At 36.3% G+C, this 21742-nt stretch overlaps 1 protein-coding gene across 1 annotated transcript; it reads right to left on the minus strand.

Moving 5' to 3' along the window:
• Window positions 1-38: 38 nt before the first annotated feature.
• On the minus strand, window positions 39-21180 carry LOC114757238 (transmembrane protein 120 homolog). Its single transcript, XM_028946230.1, has 12 exons — window positions 21069-21180; window positions 20938-20980; window positions 15915-16186; window positions 12629-12707; window positions 12433-12527; window positions 11348-11452; window positions 11178-11257; window positions 8332-8422; window positions 8134-8241; window positions 7768-7854; window positions 615-683; window positions 39-503 (listed from the first exon to the last, which is right to left on the minus strand). Exons 3-12 carry the CDS (start codon window positions 16134-16136, stop codon window positions 372-374), a joined length of 1068 nt encoding a protein of 355 aa, XP_028802063.1. The 5' UTR covers window positions 16137-16186; window positions 20938-20980; window positions 21069-21180; the 3' UTR covers window positions 39-371.
• Window positions 21181-21742: the final 562 nt, after the last annotated feature.

The raw sequence follows: 21742 nt of genomic DNA on the forward strand, positions 1-21742 counted from the left end.
AAGGACAGATTTAAAAACAAAAAAACGTTATTCAAAAATACCAAGAAAGATGACCTTCCTTTATAAAAATAATAAAACAGAAAAACGTAAACCAGCAGAATCTGAGGTGCTACTTCCTAAATTGACTTCTGCGGTTTCAATATAAACAGAATTAGGGCGGAGACTGAAGTTTCAGTAATCATCCTAACACCACAGAAGAAGGTACTCCTGGAAGGCAAATTACAGGACAATATCATTTTAATCGGAATTCATGCTTATTGTGATCAGATTCATTGCATGCGAATGCTACAGCAGGCCAAAATAATCACTAGCTTAATTGTGGTCAACACTGACAAAACTGATATACGTAGCTCTAGGAGCCAGAATAATGCTTAATCCAGTTCCTGCTTGCTCTTGCTTCTTCTCATCTTTGCCTTAAATCTTGACTTCGCCATTAGCGTCTGCACTGTATTTGCAAAGTTCCCAACAGCCATTAAAACCAGTAGGCCACCGCAAAATATTACCTGCCGAAGAACATTCTGTCATTCCATATACATACAATTTAACTGAATATAATTTGAGGTACAAAATAAAAGGCACTGTTATGAAGTAAAATAAGATAGTATGGCAAGTACCTGCCACTCAGAGACAACCCCAACAAATGCGGTTCTGAGCAACAATAATCCAACATATGCCTCAAATCCCTAGATCAAAATAGAAGCACAAAAAAAGTTAATGAATGTCGAAAGCTCCCCTGCTGCCTTCTAATTCAGTTGTAAAGTAAATTAACAATATATGATGCTAGAGTAATAAATTAATGGGATATATTTAACCTGTGAACCAAAATGAGTAAAACAGATCTAATAATACATAAAAATCAATTTAAAACAAGGTTATTAACCCAGGATACAAAGTATGAAAGACGAATCAGCATGAGAGAAAAAGGAAAAGGACAGGTGTTTGAGGAATTGACTTGATTGTTTAGCCTCCTAAACCAAGATATTTATAAACAGACGGGGGAGCAGTTCAAGTAGTACATTCTACCCGTCCCTTAATAGCCCTGGGAAGCAGTTCATGCTATTCTACCTGTCCTCTAGTAGCACCAGGGGAACATAAACCCAACACTAAATTATAAGACACTCCGGGTTGGAGCATCCGCACCATGAGACACTGATACTTAACAACAGTCATATTGGCACTTGTACTATACATAATATGATACTTTAAGGTGTTTTAATTACTGCCGCGGAATCAGTATTATGCTGTATCTTGTACCTGTATCCATGCCAGCATTGCTTAGATCATGTCCAGCTTGTGAAAAATAAGTCAACTTTAATCCTGCTGAAAAACAGCTTTTATCCTCTAGTGTTTTAAGCGTGCAGTACAAAAATTTAAAAACTCAGCTGCTACCTGGTGTCTAAGCAGATCCAAGGTTACAATCAAGTCCCAGATTCCTAAAACGGATAAATGAGATTATGCCAGAAATAGGGCTGAAAAGGTTAGACATGCTCAGGAGCAGCCATTATATCACTCCTATAGCATCAACCAGAAGTAAAGTTTCACAAGAGTGATGACTCATAATCCACATGAGCAAGCCCACAAATGCAAAGCTATAGAGCACACAACCCGTCACAGATAGCATAGGATTAAGATGCATTGAGAATTGGTTGCCTAGATGTGGTAAACTCCTGGGTTTTGTCGGAAACTAGTCATTGTTGCTAGAGGAAGAGGCTACCATCAAATTATGCCATCCACATTCTTCCACACACCGCTAGACATTCATTAGCATAGAGAACTCACACACCACCATTCACTGAGATTCTTTTGGGGTTGACCAGTCAGAGCCTTCTCCCTCTAGTGGAGCTGATGGTGAGAGTCAACAGCAGCACAGGCACGTGACCTCCCCAATGAACTCAATAGAAGGCTTCATATGACCTATAGCCTACAAACCCTAATTGTGATCTTGAGTTGGAAGCTTTGATACCATGTTGAATCTAAGGGGTAAATAATTTTCTCATTTTTAAAATGCAGACTACATCTCAACATGTACGTTGAGAGACACAAGGTAATAAAATCTCAAACAATAATGATGGTAATACTAAATTGTACAATAAACAATAGGATATTCCCACATAAAGTAGAACCAAAACGGTAGCTGAGTGAACAAGTTTTGGCCTTTTAGGTTCCCAACCCCCCCACACATCCCCCCCCCCCCCAAACAAACCAAAAAAAAAAAAAAAGGAAAAAGCTAGAGAATAGATATCAATAGTTCCCAGCATGCTTCGTAATCCTTTAAACTGAATTGACGTCCACTAATTGATCCGTTAAGCATATGTAGTTTAGGTCAATGAGACCCCTCCCACTTTATCCTTGATAAAATGACTACCAATTGCAACATATTTTGTCCTATCATGGTATACATAATTGTTGGTCATCTTAATGCTAGCCTTGTAATCACATCATAGCTTCATAGGGCCATCATATGGAAGTTCCAATTCCTTTAGTAGTCAAGTAACTCATGTGCTTACAAACCCTGAGTGCCACAGCCGTAAGCTCAAATTCAACAATTCTTGAAATAACAAATTCCATTTTACTTCTCCAAGTAACCAAGTTCCCTTACACGTGCAACATCCAATGGTGGATCTCCTATTCCCTAAAGATCTTTCATAGTCTACATCTATGTAGACTTCTATTCCTTGCTCCACCACTATCAAAGAAGATGCCTCTTCCAAGGTTAATATCTCAGTATACGGTAGATAATTTCCATGTGCTCTTGCAGTTTATGCATGAACTGGTTCACAACTGCAATTGAATAACTAATATCTAGATGCAAGCATCAAGTATATTAGCTCTCTGACAAGCCTTTTGTACCATTCAAAGTCTACAAGTGCATCATTTAGCTTAATCTCTAGGTTGCATGAGGCTTCCGTAGGCGTTTCATCTAGCCTTATACCAAGCATCCCTGTCTCGGGTAATAGATCAAGGGTGTACTTTCTTTAGGACGCATTGGTCTCCTTTCTAGTCTTGACCACTTCCATACCAAGGAAATACCCTGTCCAGCCAAGTTATTTACCTAGGAATTAAGTCACTACTAAGGTTGAGCAAATGCCTGCTAACCAAGTGTACAAATCATACTTGGCCAAGTTAAGCCAGCCTGAGCCTACCCAAATAAGGGACAAACCAACCAGTTTGATAATAATATGGGACAGGCTACAAACACCCTTGATTGGCATCCATGAGCTTTGGGTGTTTAATCCAAGAAAGGGAATACTCTCTAAGAAGGATAGATCAAGAGGAATTGAGATTTACATAGAGGTGCATTAAACAATAGAAGGCCCACTTGAAGATATTTTACTTCTCTATGGGGAAATTTGGTTGCTGTTCTTTCTCAAAAGGGATAAGGTCCAATTTTGCTCTGGAAGTTATCCCTCAGGAGTTATGGATATTCAAAAGTTTTTTTAGGAGCAATGTCGCCCCAAAAGTTGCCAAAATGTAGCAATATCACCCTCACCATTAAAGAAGTTAATTTTGACCGTTAAATCTTTCTTGTTCACCCACTAATGCTGACATGGATTGTGAGTTGAAAAGGGCTTTATATAAAAGAGAGGGGGGGGGGCTAAACTAGAGGACACTGGTTCATCGAACTGTCAAGATTCAACAAAAGAACCCCTCTTCAATCATTGTTCATTGTCTCGGTTAGGGGAGCTTCAAATCTTCTCGCTCATCTTTAACATATATATGGTGTACTAATTTCAGATTTATAGCTATAGTCTCAACTCTCAACTAGTCGAAGAGGATGTTGGTTTGTTGAAAGTACCCATCTTCTCCGTTGAACGCCAAAGACTATACCGAAGAATGCATGGAGCTTCGGATCTGAGGCTATCATCAATGATTTGCACAGAGAAAGAGAGGACGTTGGCAGCCAAACAAAAGATACGAAGTGGAACTTCAAAACTTGATGGGGCGATTACAAAGGGAACGAGATCGGAGGAGGCGTTTTCAGCGAAGACTAGCGAGGAACATGTAGAATTTTTTTTCACTAAAGGGAACATGAAGAGTTTGAAGAGCATGAAATAGAAAGTAGAGAGAATTTTTGGAATCGTTCATATTAAGGGGCCAATTTATGGAACCTTCAGAGACTTTTATCTTGATCCCAATTTTTATCGTGAAGCTGCAAAGAGAAAGAGAATTGAATGGTGCTGCTGGAGGAAAGAGAAGCTAAAAGGAATTTTACCACATGGACCACTCCCTACCACGTGGCTTATAAAAAGTGATATGGATGCCACCTAGGAATGCCAAATCAACATAATGGGGTCAACTAACGTTTGACCATTGGGGGTGTTAAATTTGGGTGACATTTGGCAACTTTTGGGGTGACATTACCCCTAAAAACACTTCCAGATACCCACAGCTCCTGATGGACAACTTCCAAGGCAAAAATGGAGCTTATCCCTTTCTCAAAATGGTGCAGAATCTGAAGCTAGGGCATTGGCTCATGGAGTATATGAAGGGGCATGGTTGATGCGATTAATTAATGAATAAAAGATTTGGCATCTGTCACCAGCTCAGTTTTGGTGTAATAGTAAGTCAACCATGGAAATGGTGAATAATCCTCTTCATCATGACAAACCAAAGCAAGTGGAAAAAAACAAACATTTTATAAGGTAGAAAATTGAAGGAGGCATCATCAAATCTTAGAAACATCAACACAAAACTTCAAGTTGCACATCTTACAAAACCTCTTGCAAGAATCAGATTTGAGGAACTAACTCCCAAATTGGGGATGCTTGACATATATTCCCCAGCTTGAGGAGGAGTATTGAATAGTATGCCTAGCTCAATACTATGGGACATTTCCTGCTAGTCAAATCCTAGTTAGTCTCTATTTATATCCCTAATATTATGGGATCAAATCAAATCTCTTTATTATCTTTTATGATCAATTTTTATTAATTGTATCTTGAGGGTTTGGTGGCTGACGAGGCCAACCCTAAGACTGTTGTGGTATATAATAGAAGGAAGCCCAAACAAAACCTACCGACTACTATGGGCCCAAGGCCATCGCATACCCAACCTAATGGTCCTTAGTTTTCTAGGGTTGCGTGCTAGAGGGGGGCAAATGAGAAAGATGTGGGAAGGTTTGGGAGAATCAGGAGGGACCTATCGTTTTTTATTTCCATTTTTAGCTAGCTAGCCATTGTCATTTTCTATTGTATTTCACTGTTCCATTGCTATTGTTATTCCTATCAGACAGTTGTTCCCTTTTCCTCGAATATTCTAATAGAAATACAGCAAAGTATTTTCCAAGTTCCATCAGTGGCATAATTATCCCAATCCAGCCTCTTTATGTTGTAAACTTTTTACCCCTAGAAAAAAAGACATTCATCCTAGTTCCTTCATTTATGAATTTCTTGTTATGTAATTGTAATTCATGTTCTATAAGTAAGGGTAGATAGGTCAATTGACATAGGTTAGAGTAGCAGTTAGATAATAACTTGTTGATTACATTTGTTTCCATTAGTTAGTTATTTCCTTGTATAAAAGGATTCTCCCAGATAGGGGTGTTCATGGGACGGGACGAGACCGAGACAGGCCTATCTTGGTCCCGTCCCGGTGAACAGGGACGGGACAGGGATTTTTGTCCCGTGTCCCGTCCCGTCGAGACCGGGAGTCCCGCTTCCCCCTTTTTTTAAAAAAAAAGATACCATAATTTTTTATATAAATTTTTTTATGTTATAATACTTATTTTTTATTGGGCTTTTAAAGATAAAAACATTATAAAAAAATATTATGTAGAAAGCTTAATTATATAGCATAAAAAAGGTGTAAAAATAATACTGTAAAAAAAAAAAAAACTATATAATGACTTTATGAGTTATTTTATTGAGGAAGGAGATTTTGTTGAGATAATAGTACAACTTAAGAGCTACAAATCACCATAAAAGTAAGAGTTATTATTAATAAGTAAATTAAATAATCTAATAATAATTATTAATAAATAATTTTTAAAAGAAAAAAAAAAATCCCGGGATGGGATGATCCTGTCCTGCATCCCGTCCCATCCCGTCCCATTTTTGTCTCGTACCGAAATTTTTTTTGTACCGTCCCGTCCCGAACCCGGGACCGAGACGACCGGGACAGGACAAATTGAACACCCTACTCCCAGAATCAAATCGAGATGTACTACTGACTATTCAAGGATTATCCAGTAACCCCCCGTTCTTGTTCCTCTCGTTCTTTTTCTCTCTCTATCCCTCTTTCCTTTCTTTCTCCCTTTTCCTACATCTCTAATTCCAAGAACGTACCATTTCCACAGTATGATCAAAATTCAGATCCAAACCTCTTTTTTACCTCTTTGATGTGACAACAGAAGAGGATAGATAAGCTCTACCTTACAATAATACCATCAGGACAATGGGATTCTTCACCAAACCAGCTACGTGAATAGCCCACGACAAAATGAAACTGGTGAATGGAAGAACAGACATCTTGCTGTAAATAGTGCCCTGATGTCTACTCGTAATGTTTAAAGAAACAGGAATGTTTGGAGCTAAAACATCAGCACCTATGGATTCTTCCATTAACCTAGAACAGGAGGAGGATAAAATCCCAATAGATGCTAAGAGGTAAAAGAGGCTTGTTGGGAAACTCATCTACCTCTCCCATACAAGGCCTAAAGTAAGCTATGTAGTAGGTGTCATTAGTCAATTTGCAACACAACCATATGAGGAGCACGTGTAAGCAATATATACAATCCTAATATTTTTAAAATTGACAACTGGAAGAGGACTATGTAAAATGCAACTAGAGAGATGATCGTATACACCAATGCAAACCATGAAAGATCTCTTGTTGATAGAAGATCAACTTCTAGTAACTTCAACCTTGTGTGGGGAAATTTCGCAACATGGAGAAGCAAGAAGCAAACTGTGGTGTCCATAAGCAGCACCAAATATGAGCTTAGGGCCTTGAGTCATGGAATATGTGAGGGAATGTGATTAATACGAGTGCCAAAAGAGCTGAAGATTGAAGTAAATTCACCCATCAAAGTATGGTGTGATAGTTTGGCTGCTCTCCAAATGGTCCAGAATCCTATTCATCATAACTAAACATGTGAAAATTGATAAGCTCTTTATCAAGGAGAAGATGGAGAAGATGGAATCAAAGGTGATAGACCTAGTTTACATATGCTCTAACTCTCAAGTTGCTAACGTCCTCACAACCATCAGATAGGGACAAGTTCAAGTACTTAAGAAGCAAGCTGGGCATGATGGATATCAACTTGTTAATGCGACACACCCAGCAAAACCCTAATTTCATTATTTATTGTCATTATTCCCTAGCTATTTCTATTTCCTTCTCTGATCAGATTTGAATCTGATTTTTAATTTTGAATTTATGTGAAATATTGTGTATAACAGTTCTCTCACTTTTACTGATTGTAATCAAGTACAAATAAAGGAGAATGAGGAGAGAATAAATCTAAATCAAATCACCTAAATCTCTCATACGGTCAAGGAAAATAAAAACTGAGATAATAATTACAGATCCGATATAAGTAAATTAATAGGAAATAGTCATGATGAAAATTAGGGTTTAGCGTAAGTGGGCCCATAGGTGGCAGTAGGCCGACATCCAACATTATGATTCCTAGTATCTCAGCAGACTCCTTTCTATATGATTGAAACTTTGTATGTATACTACCCTTTTTTTTTGGGCCCAAAGCATCTATACTACTACTAAGTGAATAAATCATCTTTTACAGCATCACAGAATTGCTCAAATTACCTGCAAAATGAAGAGTATGGGGCATAATAACCATAGTTGGCCATCAACTCCAGCCGTTTCTCCCCAAACAACATCCATTCTCTTAGCCTAAAATTCAGAATAAAACAAGGATGAGATCATATATTTCATTTTCTATCCATACGATGCAATTTGTTTCACCACAAAATTAATAGCATAGGGAAAAGAAAAAAATCGTGGCAGCAGACAAGTACCCAAGCACAACAATAATATAACAGCAGAAGGTAACTAGAAGAGACAAACAGGAGTGAGCTGGCCAATGGAAAGATTATTTGAATGTAAAATATTGAAATAACGTATCAAGGAAAAGGAAACTAAACACTAAATTCTTCCATTAAAAAGTAGCACCTTTCCCAGTGCAATACGAGTATAAAGTCTCTGTCGTTGATATCTGTTCTGCAAGAGCATTGCAACTCCTTGCATCATAGCCCACTGGAGAAAAAGTTGTACCCCTCTCTGCATGCGTTAGCAAAAGCTTTGTTGATACTTCCAATCTTACATAGATTTTTGGGGGGGGGGGGGGGGAGCCATGGGAGGAGGGCTAACCTGCTTTTGTGGACAATTAGGTTGTCCTTTAATCTCCCAAGTGAGACTCACAAGGGCCATTACCATAGCACAGTAATGATGGTATATCCACCTACAATGGGATAAAAGGTTAAGTAGCCAAGAAAATAAAATTACCTATAAATTTAAGGAGAAAAACTAAGAAATAAAACTTATTAATGTGCTTTTTTCAATTATATTATGATAAGTAGAACTTTTTCTTTTTGACCCATCATTATTCCTGCAAGAAACTATTTTTATTAATACGTTTAACTAGATTTTAAATTTGAAGTCATTTGTTCTAATTTAATAGAGTATATTAAGCATAAAAACTTAGGTACCAATGTTTTCTCCTAAACTAATCACCACCCTCCCTGAACTTAGTACTCTGAAGATTTTCCAAAATGATTGCTGAGATTACTTCACCTAGACCGCTACTTCTACCATGAAAAGTAGAAACCCATAATTGGTGACTAAAGGGTAGAAAGAAAATTCATGAAGCTATGACCAGTGGACCAAAAGATTTCACCATGCATATGCTAGAAGTGTTCTGCATGGGAACTAACCAGCTAGTTAGCAACAGAAAGATTAGTTAGCTGTAATTCAGGTAGTTGAAAAGTAACCAACTGATGCAACTCAAACTACTCCTGTGGTTTATAAACAGGTGTAGAACTTGCATTCTATAAAGTTGATAAATTGAATTCTTCGTTCATAGCCTGTCTTTTCTATCTTTCCTGGTGCAACACACACCATTCAAATGTCAAGGTGTCCTTCCAGGGTATGAAACGGTGCTGAAAACAAGCATATGATCAAATAATTGAATTTGACCAATGTCTCAAGTAAACAAATACCGATATGATGGGACTGAGTCTGAGATAATCAATAGCTCATAACAACAATGACGTTGAATGTGGCAGAATGTCCATCACCAAAGAAAGTCGTATGGCTAATGGTTATCTCCAATTAAAATCATATAGCGGCAGGAAGTCCAGCAATTATATGTATAATGAGGATGACCAAGAAAGAATTTTTGAAGATTAACAGCAATTAATCACGAATGTCACTGAAGATTGACTTAACTGAAAGCATATTACAATCAATTTTACGCATGTGAAGAACAGATTCTAAAACAATAGAATCTGAAATGCGAATACTCCCTTTGCTGGCCACTGGTGCTGAGAAACTGTCAGTAATTTTTACTTTAAAATATTCCCCCCATAGGGGTGTAAAGTGTGAATAGCTAATGACAACTAGTCATCTAATCAGATGCTTCAACATCAACAATCCATACCGTTGTATCCCATGATGTCCTTAGTGCCTGAAGAAAGGTCCCCATTTTTGCCGCCAATGCAATAGGCACAGATTTAGAAACCCCAATGCTTACATCTATCCATGCTATCACTCCTATAGCATTGAGTATATAGAAGCCAACCCACATAACTCAACCTATAGCATACAATGAGTAACACATGACCAAGAACACTCAAACAAACGCTGCCTAGACATGGGAGACATTGGGATCCACCAAAATAATCATGTTGCCAGAGGAGGGAGTCAATGCTGCTGGAATAATCATCTCACATGCGCTAACGTGCTGCTGGAAGGCCGCTAGCATGTTATGTTATAGTGGTGTGTGGGAGCTCCATGTGCCACCATTGGGCGTCCTCTTCCTGGGGTTGGCCAATTGCATCTTCTAGGCATCCTTGGGCTGGTAGTAAGAGCCAACAAGCCCTCTACCATCACAAGCACGAAAACCCTCAGCCACCATACAAACATCCCCATGCAACCCATAAACCAAGAAAGCCCTGTACACTATTTGATCTAGCACTTTGATACCATGTGAAATATTTAGAAGTGAAAATTATGTTTTTCTTATTTTCTAATGACATTGAGAAAAAAAAGCCTATATATATACACATCAAATGGGGAATAAAATGTAATAAAGCCTAATAAATCCTAATCAATAATTAATGTTTACAACCAATACATAATATTCTACAAAGCCTTCCTCGTTTTAGCCAACCGTCATCCATGGGAGATAGGGCCACTACTCGGGCCATGCATATGAAGTCACTACATATGATATGCAAGCCCAATGTAAAGACTTAGTGTAAGGGAGAGAAGAAATCCAGCCAAAACGTCTATCCTTCCTCTCCTCACTCTCTTGCGTACAACTAAAAACAACAAGCACAACAATGTAAACCTTGATCCTGAACCATGAACAACAAAATAAGCAAACAATCATGAAGTCAATCAAGGATCGACTATGTCAATCAGCAATGACTTTAAGAGGAGATCAATCAATGAACAACTTCACATATGCCACCTTAACAAAATGGTTCACTTGATCACCACAAAAGTAAACAAATATACCTGATAAAATGACCCTTTTAAGGTTCACAGAATCATTCCCAAGTGACTCTATAAATAACTTTTTGACTACTTCCGAATGCACAGATCCGTATCTCAGATTAAGTTCCACAAGTTCTGATTAAAAAGCTTTGACTGACTTATTGGGTAATCATCAAATATACCATTATTGTTGACAAATCACCGTTATCCTATAGTCTTAAAAACCTTTAATTAACCTATTTTCAGGCTATCAAAACCATCTATAACCATAAACCAAGTCATAGGCCACAAAATCATGAGTCTATCACTATCGTACGTTAATTTTGGCACTGCTGTCATTTGATGTTCCATCTTATGTCAAATAAGTTTCATGAATATGAAGCACGTACTCTAAAGAGGAAACACAGGAATGACTTGGAGTGATAAAGATTGTTAGATTATATGCCAAAAATTTCTGTTACATAGTCTCAGTAGATGAAAAAGCTTTATGTCATTACCATGGACGAATATCACTTCCATTGACTCTCAATATGTTCTCTCGCAATGCCAAACCAGTGTAAAGAAATAGCAGCCAAGCCTGGGAAATGATATCCATCGGAATAACGTGTGAAGAAGTGCAAAAGTCAAAACAATATATTATCAACTGAAGGGATTTAAAAGAAAATACCTGGTAAAGTTGAACTGGGAAAGCAGGCATGCATCCAGCCCAAACCCATGATCTAAGAATCAGCAATACTGATGGGAAAAAAAGGAACAGGAGGGCAGTTCTATCCTGAATGATGCGTAATTATCTTGTAAGTTTCACAATCTTTATAACCTCAGGGAATGCATTATCTAGATGCAAGTGTAACATGTTTATCTGGTTATCTGAAAGAAATTTTAACACGCATCAATTCACATATTTAATCAGAATTAATTCAAAGATTAACACAGAATTACAATGACATCAGGAAAGTTCTCATGAAATTAAATAGGGGCAACAATCAAGAAATGCATATTCAGCCTGAGAAGATTAAGAGTCGAAATTGATATATAGGCACCAAAAGAATCTTCAACTGTCCAGCTGATTCTCGGGCTACCTTTAGGATGATTTGTAGTGTGAATAAATTGATTACACCAAGCCACCCGCAATCAAAAAGAATAGTGATCTCAAACATAAGCAAACTTTTAAATGAACATCTTATTATCATGTGAATGAGAGAAGCAATGGCAACTTTTGGTAAATTAATTAAAATCAACACCTCAGTATAAAAACTTGAAAACTATGTAAGACGTAAGAGAAAAAGGAACATACCAACTGTTCAGATTTTACAATAAACAAGAAAAAATGGAAATCTCATAAAATACCAATGCAGTGACACGAGTATGCACTGTGAAGGCACCAGTTCCAATAAAAAAATGAATATGGACCCATAATATAAAAGCACCATAACGCTCCCTCAAGTCAACCAAATGGTTACTTCTAAGCATATGGAGTAGCTATTAAAATTTGCAATGATCATTAGAGACACCCATTTCCCCAAAGTCCACTGTCGATTCAGCAGCCTTTTACACAAACTTTAACATGTTAACGAGGCATCCAAAAGTTCAGGGCAAATCCAAATCGAACAAAAAACTTATCCTAGATAAAGCAATATAAAAATGGAAGCATTTCCAATTCCAAGATGCAGCATGCAAGATTACGGCAGACACTTTGTACTTGAGGTAGAGGAAAAGTCATATGGAAAGGAAGATGTAGCTGAGGATTTATACTTTATAACTGTTGTACTCCTCCTTAACCTTCAGCTGGACATCCTTCCGAGAGGCACGCACGTTAATAGGGCCCAGAAACATCCTCAAAAATCGTCCTAAAGGATTGGATATCAGCAAGAGATGGTATTGTGCTACAAAAATTCTGTAAGAGGCATAAAGCTCACAAGTTCATGAGAAGGATAAGAGAAAAAAGAACCTTGCACATTGCCGGGAAGAAGTGAAGCAGCATCACCATCTGCCATGATGCATTTCGCCCTTTGTAATTCTTCATCCAACTGTAAAAAGGAAAAGAAGAAAAAAGATAATAACAATGGATCAGAAAGCATATAAGGGTATCAATAAATTGGGACCAAGCTATTAAGAGATTTTATATACTTCAAACCCTCTAATTTTTAATATTATTACACAAAACTACCCCTTGACTCCTGCAACCTACCAAAAAAAAAACCCAATCAAGTTATTTAAAATCTTTTATAAGATTATATTTCATTTTATTTTTACCAGATGTGAAATTTCAATTTTGAATCATGGTGGCCTTTCATTTTACTCCAAGACATAGCCCATATTCATGCTACCCTATATTCTCTTAAATCACCTTCTCTTGTTCCGGCTCCTCTTCTGTTCAACAATTCTAAAGGGTTTTATGATTGAGATCCACGATTGACCAGAAGGTAAAGATGAAGACCGATTACCACCTCCAAGAACTTGAGTTATAGTTTAATCCTCAGACAACGTGTTAAAAATATGTTAAGAAAGAAGTTGCAAACTCAAGGTGAAATAGCTTGATCCACCCAAAATTTGATATAAGTATTAGAGAAAGTAGTCTCATTTACAACACAATTATGGTCTAATCTTCCATGATAGATATAATAAACTGTCTCACCTCAATTTTGAAACCCAAAATAGGTTGCATCTGGTTCTCATGGTGCTGGAGAGACAGCATACTTGAAAATATGAAGCAGGGCATTTGAGTGGCAAGGGATATGTACCTTCAGAAAGGGGCTAGCTAATGGTAAATGGTTGAAGCAAAGCTTTAGAGCCTTGCATTGTAAGGCAATGAGAGTGGCATTGCAGGGAAGACCTATAGAGAAGCCTTGCAGAGGTTGTAAGCCTCCCACTCTTATTAACACCTCATTTAGGAGTATTCTTTTGGTTTTCACAAAGAGTTAACCATTATCTAACTTGTGTTTTAATGATTGTATCATAATTTTTTAAAACTAGAGTTATAGCATATTCAAATAGAGTAAGGGAGGTCTATATAAAATCAAGAAATTAGCACTTTGGAAAGCTTTGGAAGAGAAAGATGTGCGGGTTGCCTATACTAAAGCCATATAAGATATGTATGAGGGAGAACTATTAGTGTAAGAACGTCTAGAGGTGAAATAAAAGACTTTCTTATTAAGATTGACCCATACTAGAGATCTTTTCTGAGCTCTTACGTGTTTAACCTAATTCTATATGTTTTAACTAAGCTTATTCAAGAAGAAATCCCTAAGTGCATGCTTTTCGCTGATAATATAGTTCTCATGACTGAATCAAGAGAAGAGGTTAACTCTACATTGGAATTATGGAGGCCCTTGGAGTTGACAAGTTTTCGCCTAAGCAGGAGCAAAATAAAATATATGCATTGCAATTTTGGTGGGAGGCAAGTCAGTAGTGATTTGGAGGTTAAGATAGGAGATCAAATCATTCCTCAAGAGTCAAAGTTCAAATCCCACCTTCATGGTTTTGCTTAATCCTATGTAACAAGCAATTAATCATACTAAATACTTTTTTAATGATTTTTTTCAATTACGATCCCAGTTCTTATCCCTCATTTTCAATGCTTCGTATCAAACGGAACCTATAAGACTAGCTATGTTATATGGTCGTGAACGTTGGGCTCTAAAGGGAAACAAGAGCATAAAGTCAAGGTAGCAGAAATAAGATGTTAAGATAAACGGATGGTCATATCAGAAAAAATAAAATTCAAAATGATAATATTCTTCCAGTCCTAAATATAAGACCCCTTTCGTAGGACCAGAGGAGTATTATAGGAAGAGTACGTGTGGCGCCTATTGAAAAGAAAATGGTTAAAGTCATTTTAAATGATATGGACATGTGCAGAGAAGACCATTGGAGGCGCCAGTAGAGAGGGTATATCAGATAGTTTGGAGTCCTTTAAAAATTGGCAAAGGAAGACCAAGGACAATACTCAATGACATCATTGAACAAGACCCTTTGGTCAATAACCTATCTAACGATTTAGTTGTTGATATAGAACAATAATGTTATGCAATCCATATAGTCAACCCTACCTAGTAAGATAAATCTTGTTGTTACTGTTGAAGTACTTTAGCTGACCATGTAATCAAATTATATATTTAGAATAACAAAAAATCCAAAAGAATTGATGCAAACCTATAGGGCAATTTCAAGGCAATTTAGACCATGGTCTTGCATATTTAGACCCAAGATGCATTATTTGAAGATCAATCTAGCTAAAATCTATTTATTTTGCGCAAGTCATTAAATTTTCCATTAAATTTATTTTGTAATTTTTTTTTTAATAAGGTCATGAGCCAAGAGTCATTAATTAGTGTTTAGATGCCATTTAATCATTAATGGCATATTAGGGTTTATTTATTATGTGTTTAATCTTTTAGTTTAAAAACCCATACTTTATCTACATATAAATCAAAGCATCTTTCATTCCTTTATTCTATATCCCTATAATTATATTGTTTTCCATGATTTGATTTACACAAATTTAAAATATCTTTAATAACTGTCAACCCTTATCCATTCATAAATTAGATTACTTTAAATAATCTAATATTCTTCCATATTCTTACTACCCTTCATTAATTAATTCATTATCTATTAAACCATTTCACACTAATTAGATTATCTAAATAATCTAATTAAAAATATTCCCAATATTTCTATTTATCCTTTAACCATATTCACCATTATCTATCCTGATCTTTTTGGGCTTGTAAACTAATATTTTTAGAAAAGTCTTAGTGAGTTAAGAGTTCTAGTCAGGATCAGTTTATTGGGTTATAAATATTCCTTCTATGTATGCTATTTTGGGAGATCAATTATGGAATTATGAATTAAAAAAAAAAATTAACAAGTATTTACTTGTTAGTTATATATTCTTGATAGAATACTAGATGGCACAAGAGAGTGATCTACTCTGGTGCTTGTTATACTTGGAGTCCTTGAGCTATTGTTTCCTTTCGGTGCTGAGTTTCATATATTTAGTGTTTTCTAGAACACATATTCATTGGGTTTCTTGTTTCAAGATCACCTGTCCCTTTCTTATTCTTGTTATCTTATTTCTTAATTGCTTCCTCAATTTGCAATTTATGGGTTTTCTAGGACAAGTTCTTATTGGGTCCACATCAAGAATTACGCATTTCAAGGTATCTAAAGAAGGAGAATTGATATAAAAAATTAAATTGATTTTTTCTACTATTAATGAAATACAATTTTACCTTGTCTGCCACCTTGGGGTCCAATAGCTTTTGAGAGAGAAGTGAATCAAGCAAGGAGCGCAAACGTTTAATAGAGTCATTAAGAGATAGTGCACGCTGGCGGAGAGATTGCTCTTCAATTGAAGTCTTTGAGATGTGAGTTGTGACCAAGTCCTGCAATTCTTTTGCATCATCTACCACTCTTCCTACTTCTTCCTCCACATTTTCTGATGTCATTGTCATGGATTCTGCAGCTTTTTCTGTCAATCTCAGGTCTATTTGTGTTCAGCTCACTAGTACACATGCACCAAACACAGTTCAGGAATTTGCTTATTCACTTCGATAATCTAGATCCTGCAGCTAGGAAACACAAGAAGGTGCATATTAAAGAGGTTGATGTGATCCTGCAACTGTTCATAAAGCTTTCTTATAAAATTTGACAACAACGCCTGAAAGTTTGTACTCTATGGTCCTCATTCATCCTTTACAGATGACATTGCTCTGATTGACTGATTAAGCCAAAAATTAACATTTGTTGCTATCTAGTGAATAAGTGAATCCGTCTACATGACAAGAATGTTTACAAATTTCAAGGACAAGGCTGAAAAACGAATTAGTTACCCTACAAGCAAATACTATACTAATCAAACAAATATGCCCTCATATCAGGCTTGTATAAAATACGTGATTCCCCTCCCAGCTTCTACCTAGCCAGTTGCTATACTCCACACAAATGTAGACCAGTCACAAAAGGTCCTTTTGCTTTCTCTGTAGTGGGAAACAAATGTGAAGATTTTATACAAGCCTAGGATAAGGGCATATTTGTTTGACTATATTTGCTTTCAAGGTAGCCAATTCGTTTTTTCAACCTTATCCTTGAAATTTGTAAACATTCTCGTTATATAGATGAGTTCATTTATTCAAAGTAAACACTAGATAGCAACAAATGTTAATTTTTAGCTAAACCAACTATCATAGCAACATCATTTATAAAGGATAAATGAGGATTATGGAGTTCAAATTTTCAGGCTTTGATGTCAAATTTTATAGGAAAGCCTGATGTACAACTGCAGGATCACATCAACCTTTTCAATATGCGCTTTGTGTTTCCTAAATGCAGGATCTCTTAGCAACAAAGTCCATTTCATAAGATATATGTCTTATTCATCACGCCCTTAATAAGACCACCACACATGCACATTTAAAAAAAAAAAAAAACAAACAAACAAACCAAAGCAAAACAAAACCCATGCATTGCCTTAGCCATGCTGAGCCACCAAAACAACAAACACAATTGTACTCTCTTTTCTTCAGATGATGCCATAACTATGTAACCAATCACGTAGGCATAAAAAATATGTTTAATAGGAATACATGGATGTTCCTACTCTAGTAGAATAAAAAAAAAAAAAAAAGATTTCAAAGAACAGGGCTTTTAATTCATCCCATTTGGTTTTGGATTCTATACTGTCCAAACTAAGCTCCGACTATGGGTATTGAGCTTGCATTCAATGTTTTTTTTTTTTTTTTTTCATATTTACTCAGTATTAGTTCCTCTAAGCCTGTAACTCATATCATGATAGGAAAAAATGTGAAGGGCCTGGAGACATATTTTCATGAGGGAACTTTAAAATGAGTTGGAAGAACTCAGGGATAAATGAATTTGTGTTCTCCAACTAGCCTTTTTTCCCCACTTGAAACAAGAGCAATGGCTGGTCAATTAAATCACCAATACCCAATCAACACATTAAACAAATAAAGGGATGAAGAACATCAAGTGACATGATAAAAACAAACTGGATGATATTTGTTTCATAGTTATTGGTTGCACCAGATAGCTCTTTATTTAACTATTATTTGACAAGAAGTTGATCTGATGATTGTACAGCACAGCTAATCAACATGTTCTAAGTCTAATAAACAGTTCTTGAAGAATGAGGGAGATTCTATGGCAAAAGCATTCAAATACAAGTTTCAGCATATATAGCATGTGCAGGAAATAATGTTAATTTGCTTCTAATTTAACATCGCATATAAACAGAAAATTTACAATGTTAGCACTCCGTTCCACCCAGACCATTCCAGGTTCAATGCTCCAATGAGTTTCCAAATTCAACTCATTTCATATTTCTATTTTGACTTCTTGATTATCAAAAAATCAATTGGTTTGAAGAATTCAAAAACCTGACCAAATAACTATATCTCCTACTGTAATAGTATATAGATATCTGTTAATCTCTTCTTTTCTCCCTGGGCTAAAAAGAAATTACCTTTTTGTGCATTACATTGTTGTTCGAATTTTGAAAAATGAGCGGCACCAACAAGAAGCAGAAAAGATAGATGGGTCAAGAAGGCAGTATTAAGTACAAAGAAGAGACTGGAATTCCGAGTAGAAGGAGGAATTCAAACCCAACATCAAAAAAGCCTTTAAGGGAATCTACAATAATCAGCCATAGGAAGTAGTTGTAGTACTTACTGGTGTCGATGTGACATCCTTTGACAACGAGCACAATGGGGGGGGGGGAGAGAGAGAGAGAGCAAATGCGGCAATAAAGATCGATAGAAGAGGTAATCTTAATTTAGGTCAAATGGTTATAGGGGTATTCTGGTCCTATATCTATTGTCAATAAGGATATTTTTGTCTCTGAAATTTGCAATCCCAGGACTAGAGTGGTTTTGCCTAGCCCCACTCCATCTTGAGTAAACAGGAAAGATTATTTAAATCTAATTTATCATTTAATGGGGCCATAACTAATGGGTGAAGCAACATTCAATTACTGGTGAGAATTGAGAGAAACCAGAGGCAGGAGTAGAGCTGGCAGCAAGCAGTATGGGACAGGATACACTAGACTGAGAGAAATCATCAGGCTTAGCACCCTAGTTGTAAATAGCTTGGCCTCAAAACCTCCAAATTATAATATTTGATGAGGGAAATATGACAAAGTAATATCTGAATAACCTTTAAAACACTCTTAAATTATATTTTGACACAGTTTCTTCATTGCTATCCAATTTCCTTCTTTAACCTAATTGTAAAGGATGTAATAACAGTAAATATTCTTTGACTTTTACAACATGGTCCTTAAAGAGTAAGCTTAATATTCCTACACCACCATCTCACAAATACTTGACAGCCTCAAAGAAACAAACACATGACTCTCTGAAGAAAGCCTAGGCAACTAATACTCCTTAGAAGGACAACTCTTAGAAATGTTCAACCATGACAACCCCTTTGACATTAGCTATTCTCATTCTAACAGTTCTTTGACAATTCCATTTGTTTAAGCCCCTTCAACATTTTCTTTAAAGCCCTAATATACCCAATGGCAGAGCACCTTAAGGTCTTGAATCTCCTCTTGTCCAGTTATACCTTCAATCTTGTCCCAGCTATCTTGGTTCTAAGACCATTCACATCACAATAGCTTAATATTCCAACCAAGATTTTAAAAAAAAAAAAAAAGAAGAGAGAGAGAGAGAGAGAGATTTCATATTCACAACTTTTTTGGTAGGGAAAAAGAGAAACAAAGTAAAGACATGGCCATCCCAACAACATTCCAAATCAAACGATAGAACCAAATCACTTTTCATAATTGTCAATCTCATCATCTGAGATGGTCATAGGAACTGGTTGGCCAGAAAAAAATTTAGAGAAATCACAATCAAACCAAATTATAGAAAGCCAGACAATGGGATGTAATCTAACTTCTCAAATTTCACCCAATTGATAATATCAGAAAACGTTATATTGAGATATGGACACTACTCCGTGGCTATCAGTTCTCCCCCTTTTGTGGGTCATCTTTTGATGAAACTTGGAAAATATATCAAGGCAGATGGAACTTGTTAGAAACAAAAACCATGTTACAAAATGAGAATCAATTGGAATAGAAAATAAGAAAAATTCAAAAATCTACTAAGTCATCCTCTGGCCCAACTATGGATGAAGCTACTCTGGCACCATGACGAAAAGTATGGAAGATACAATTGCTGGCATCAAGTAGAGAGGGACGTTGAGGAGGTAGACTAGATGGACAGAAAGAAACTGTCCATTCCAGTTGTATCAACCTTAGCCTTTAAAACATTATATCATTGCAATTAATTCCAATTGTTTTATACTGCTTTTCAATTAAGGGCACGAAGGTCATTTTCCAATCCAAAAATCATTGTTTTCATTTCTTTTTTTTTTCCCCCATTTCATTCACTCTCCGATGTACTAAATGGGTCATAAGTCATAACAGAAGGAGTTCATTGAATTGAACTGATTATTATTGAGGTTTCCTATGACAAGTCAATTTTGGACTTGACAACTTCAAAAGATCAAACTTCTAAATATTCTAATTCCTCCTCAATAAATATCATAAAGAAGCGAATCCTATAATCCAACCGAAACGTTATAGATTGGAGGCAGTATGATTACCAGCTTTGTAAGAGATTTACAGATAGATTGACAAGCTCTTTTGTACGATTTGGAGAAAAGATCAACACAGCAACAAGAAGCCTCAACACCTCTTGCTGGCTGAGGCAAGGAGCCTTCATCCAAGGTCCCCTTTGACAAGAACTTAGGCACATTTCTACTCGGTTTATTTTACATCGACTTTCATCCATAAAAATCCTACCCAGATAATCATACAATCAGTTTAACTATTTTAAACCAAAAGAAAAACCTAAGCACGGGAGGAAACCATAAATACCAGCTTAACAACATAGGATGCGGAAGAGTGGTCATCCACTTCAATAGATGGCTATGAGGTGCCTAAACCTAGTGTAAATATTACACATTTTTAAAATACTGGAACGGACAAGTGATCTGGTAACACATTGGCAGTTTTTTATCCCCCCTTTTCCCTTCCCAATTATCACTGCTTCTACTCCTACAAGCTGCTCCAAACAAGATGCTTCGTTGATTCATAACGAATCAAAAATCATATAGACAGGAAAAGCCTATGATAAACATGAAATTCCTTGACGCAGAAATACATAAATCAAGCCGTCCGAAGAGGATGCATACAAGCCGAAAACACGGCCAAGAAAAGAAAACACATACCAGCAGGCAAATCCTTTAGCGAATTTGCAGTCACAGGAAAGAGCTGAAATGGAAAGAGATATTCAAATTATTAAATTGTAAATTAAAAAGAATCGACGCAGATATAAGAAAAGCCAAATTTGAATCCTCACCAGATATAGTGAGCAACCAATCTCAGTGCAAGAGAAAGCAAATGAAGGCAGGAATGGTGGCGAAAGAAATCCAGAAGATAAACCATGACTAGTCTCAGTTGATGAGCAATCTGGAATCGATGAGCACCTGCTCAGCTTTAAAACGGCGCCGTTGCGCCTCATTTCAGCAACCCAGAATTTCCCCTCCTCTCGCGGGATCCCATTTCCTCGTGATGAATATAATAATATTTGTGTGGATGTTTATATTTCTTCTATTATCTCTAATATCTTACATTATTTCTAAATTTTATAATTATCTCCTGTTATAATGTAATCTATAAATTCTGTTAAACATATAAAGTTGTGTTTATAAATAAAGATAGGAATACGGGCTGGCCAGGCCCTCCAAGAACGACCCTACCGGACTGACAGATTTAAAAAGACTAGTCCTACAATGCTGAAATTTTAAAAATACTTCAATTTGTTAGGCCCGGCCTTTAAATTGGCAGGATTAGGACCAGCTCGCGGTCTTTCGACCTGTTTAAAAAAAATGCTATTTTTTATATTTCTTACTTTTTTTTAATCAAAAACTGAAAACAAATCAATAAAATTATTAATAAAAGATATAAATATAAATAAAATTAAGTCACAAATATAAAATATTATCATATTTGAATATCCATCAACATTCAAGA

Source organism: Neltuma alba, unplaced genomic scaffold (genome assembly GCF_004799145.2).
Source record: "Neltuma alba isolate B1F8T4 unplaced genomic scaffold, ASM479914v2 tig00010583_pilon, whole genome shotgun sequence".
NCBI classification, from domain to species: domain Eukaryota; kingdom Viridiplantae; phylum Streptophyta; class Magnoliopsida; order Fabales; family Fabaceae; genus Neltuma; species Neltuma alba.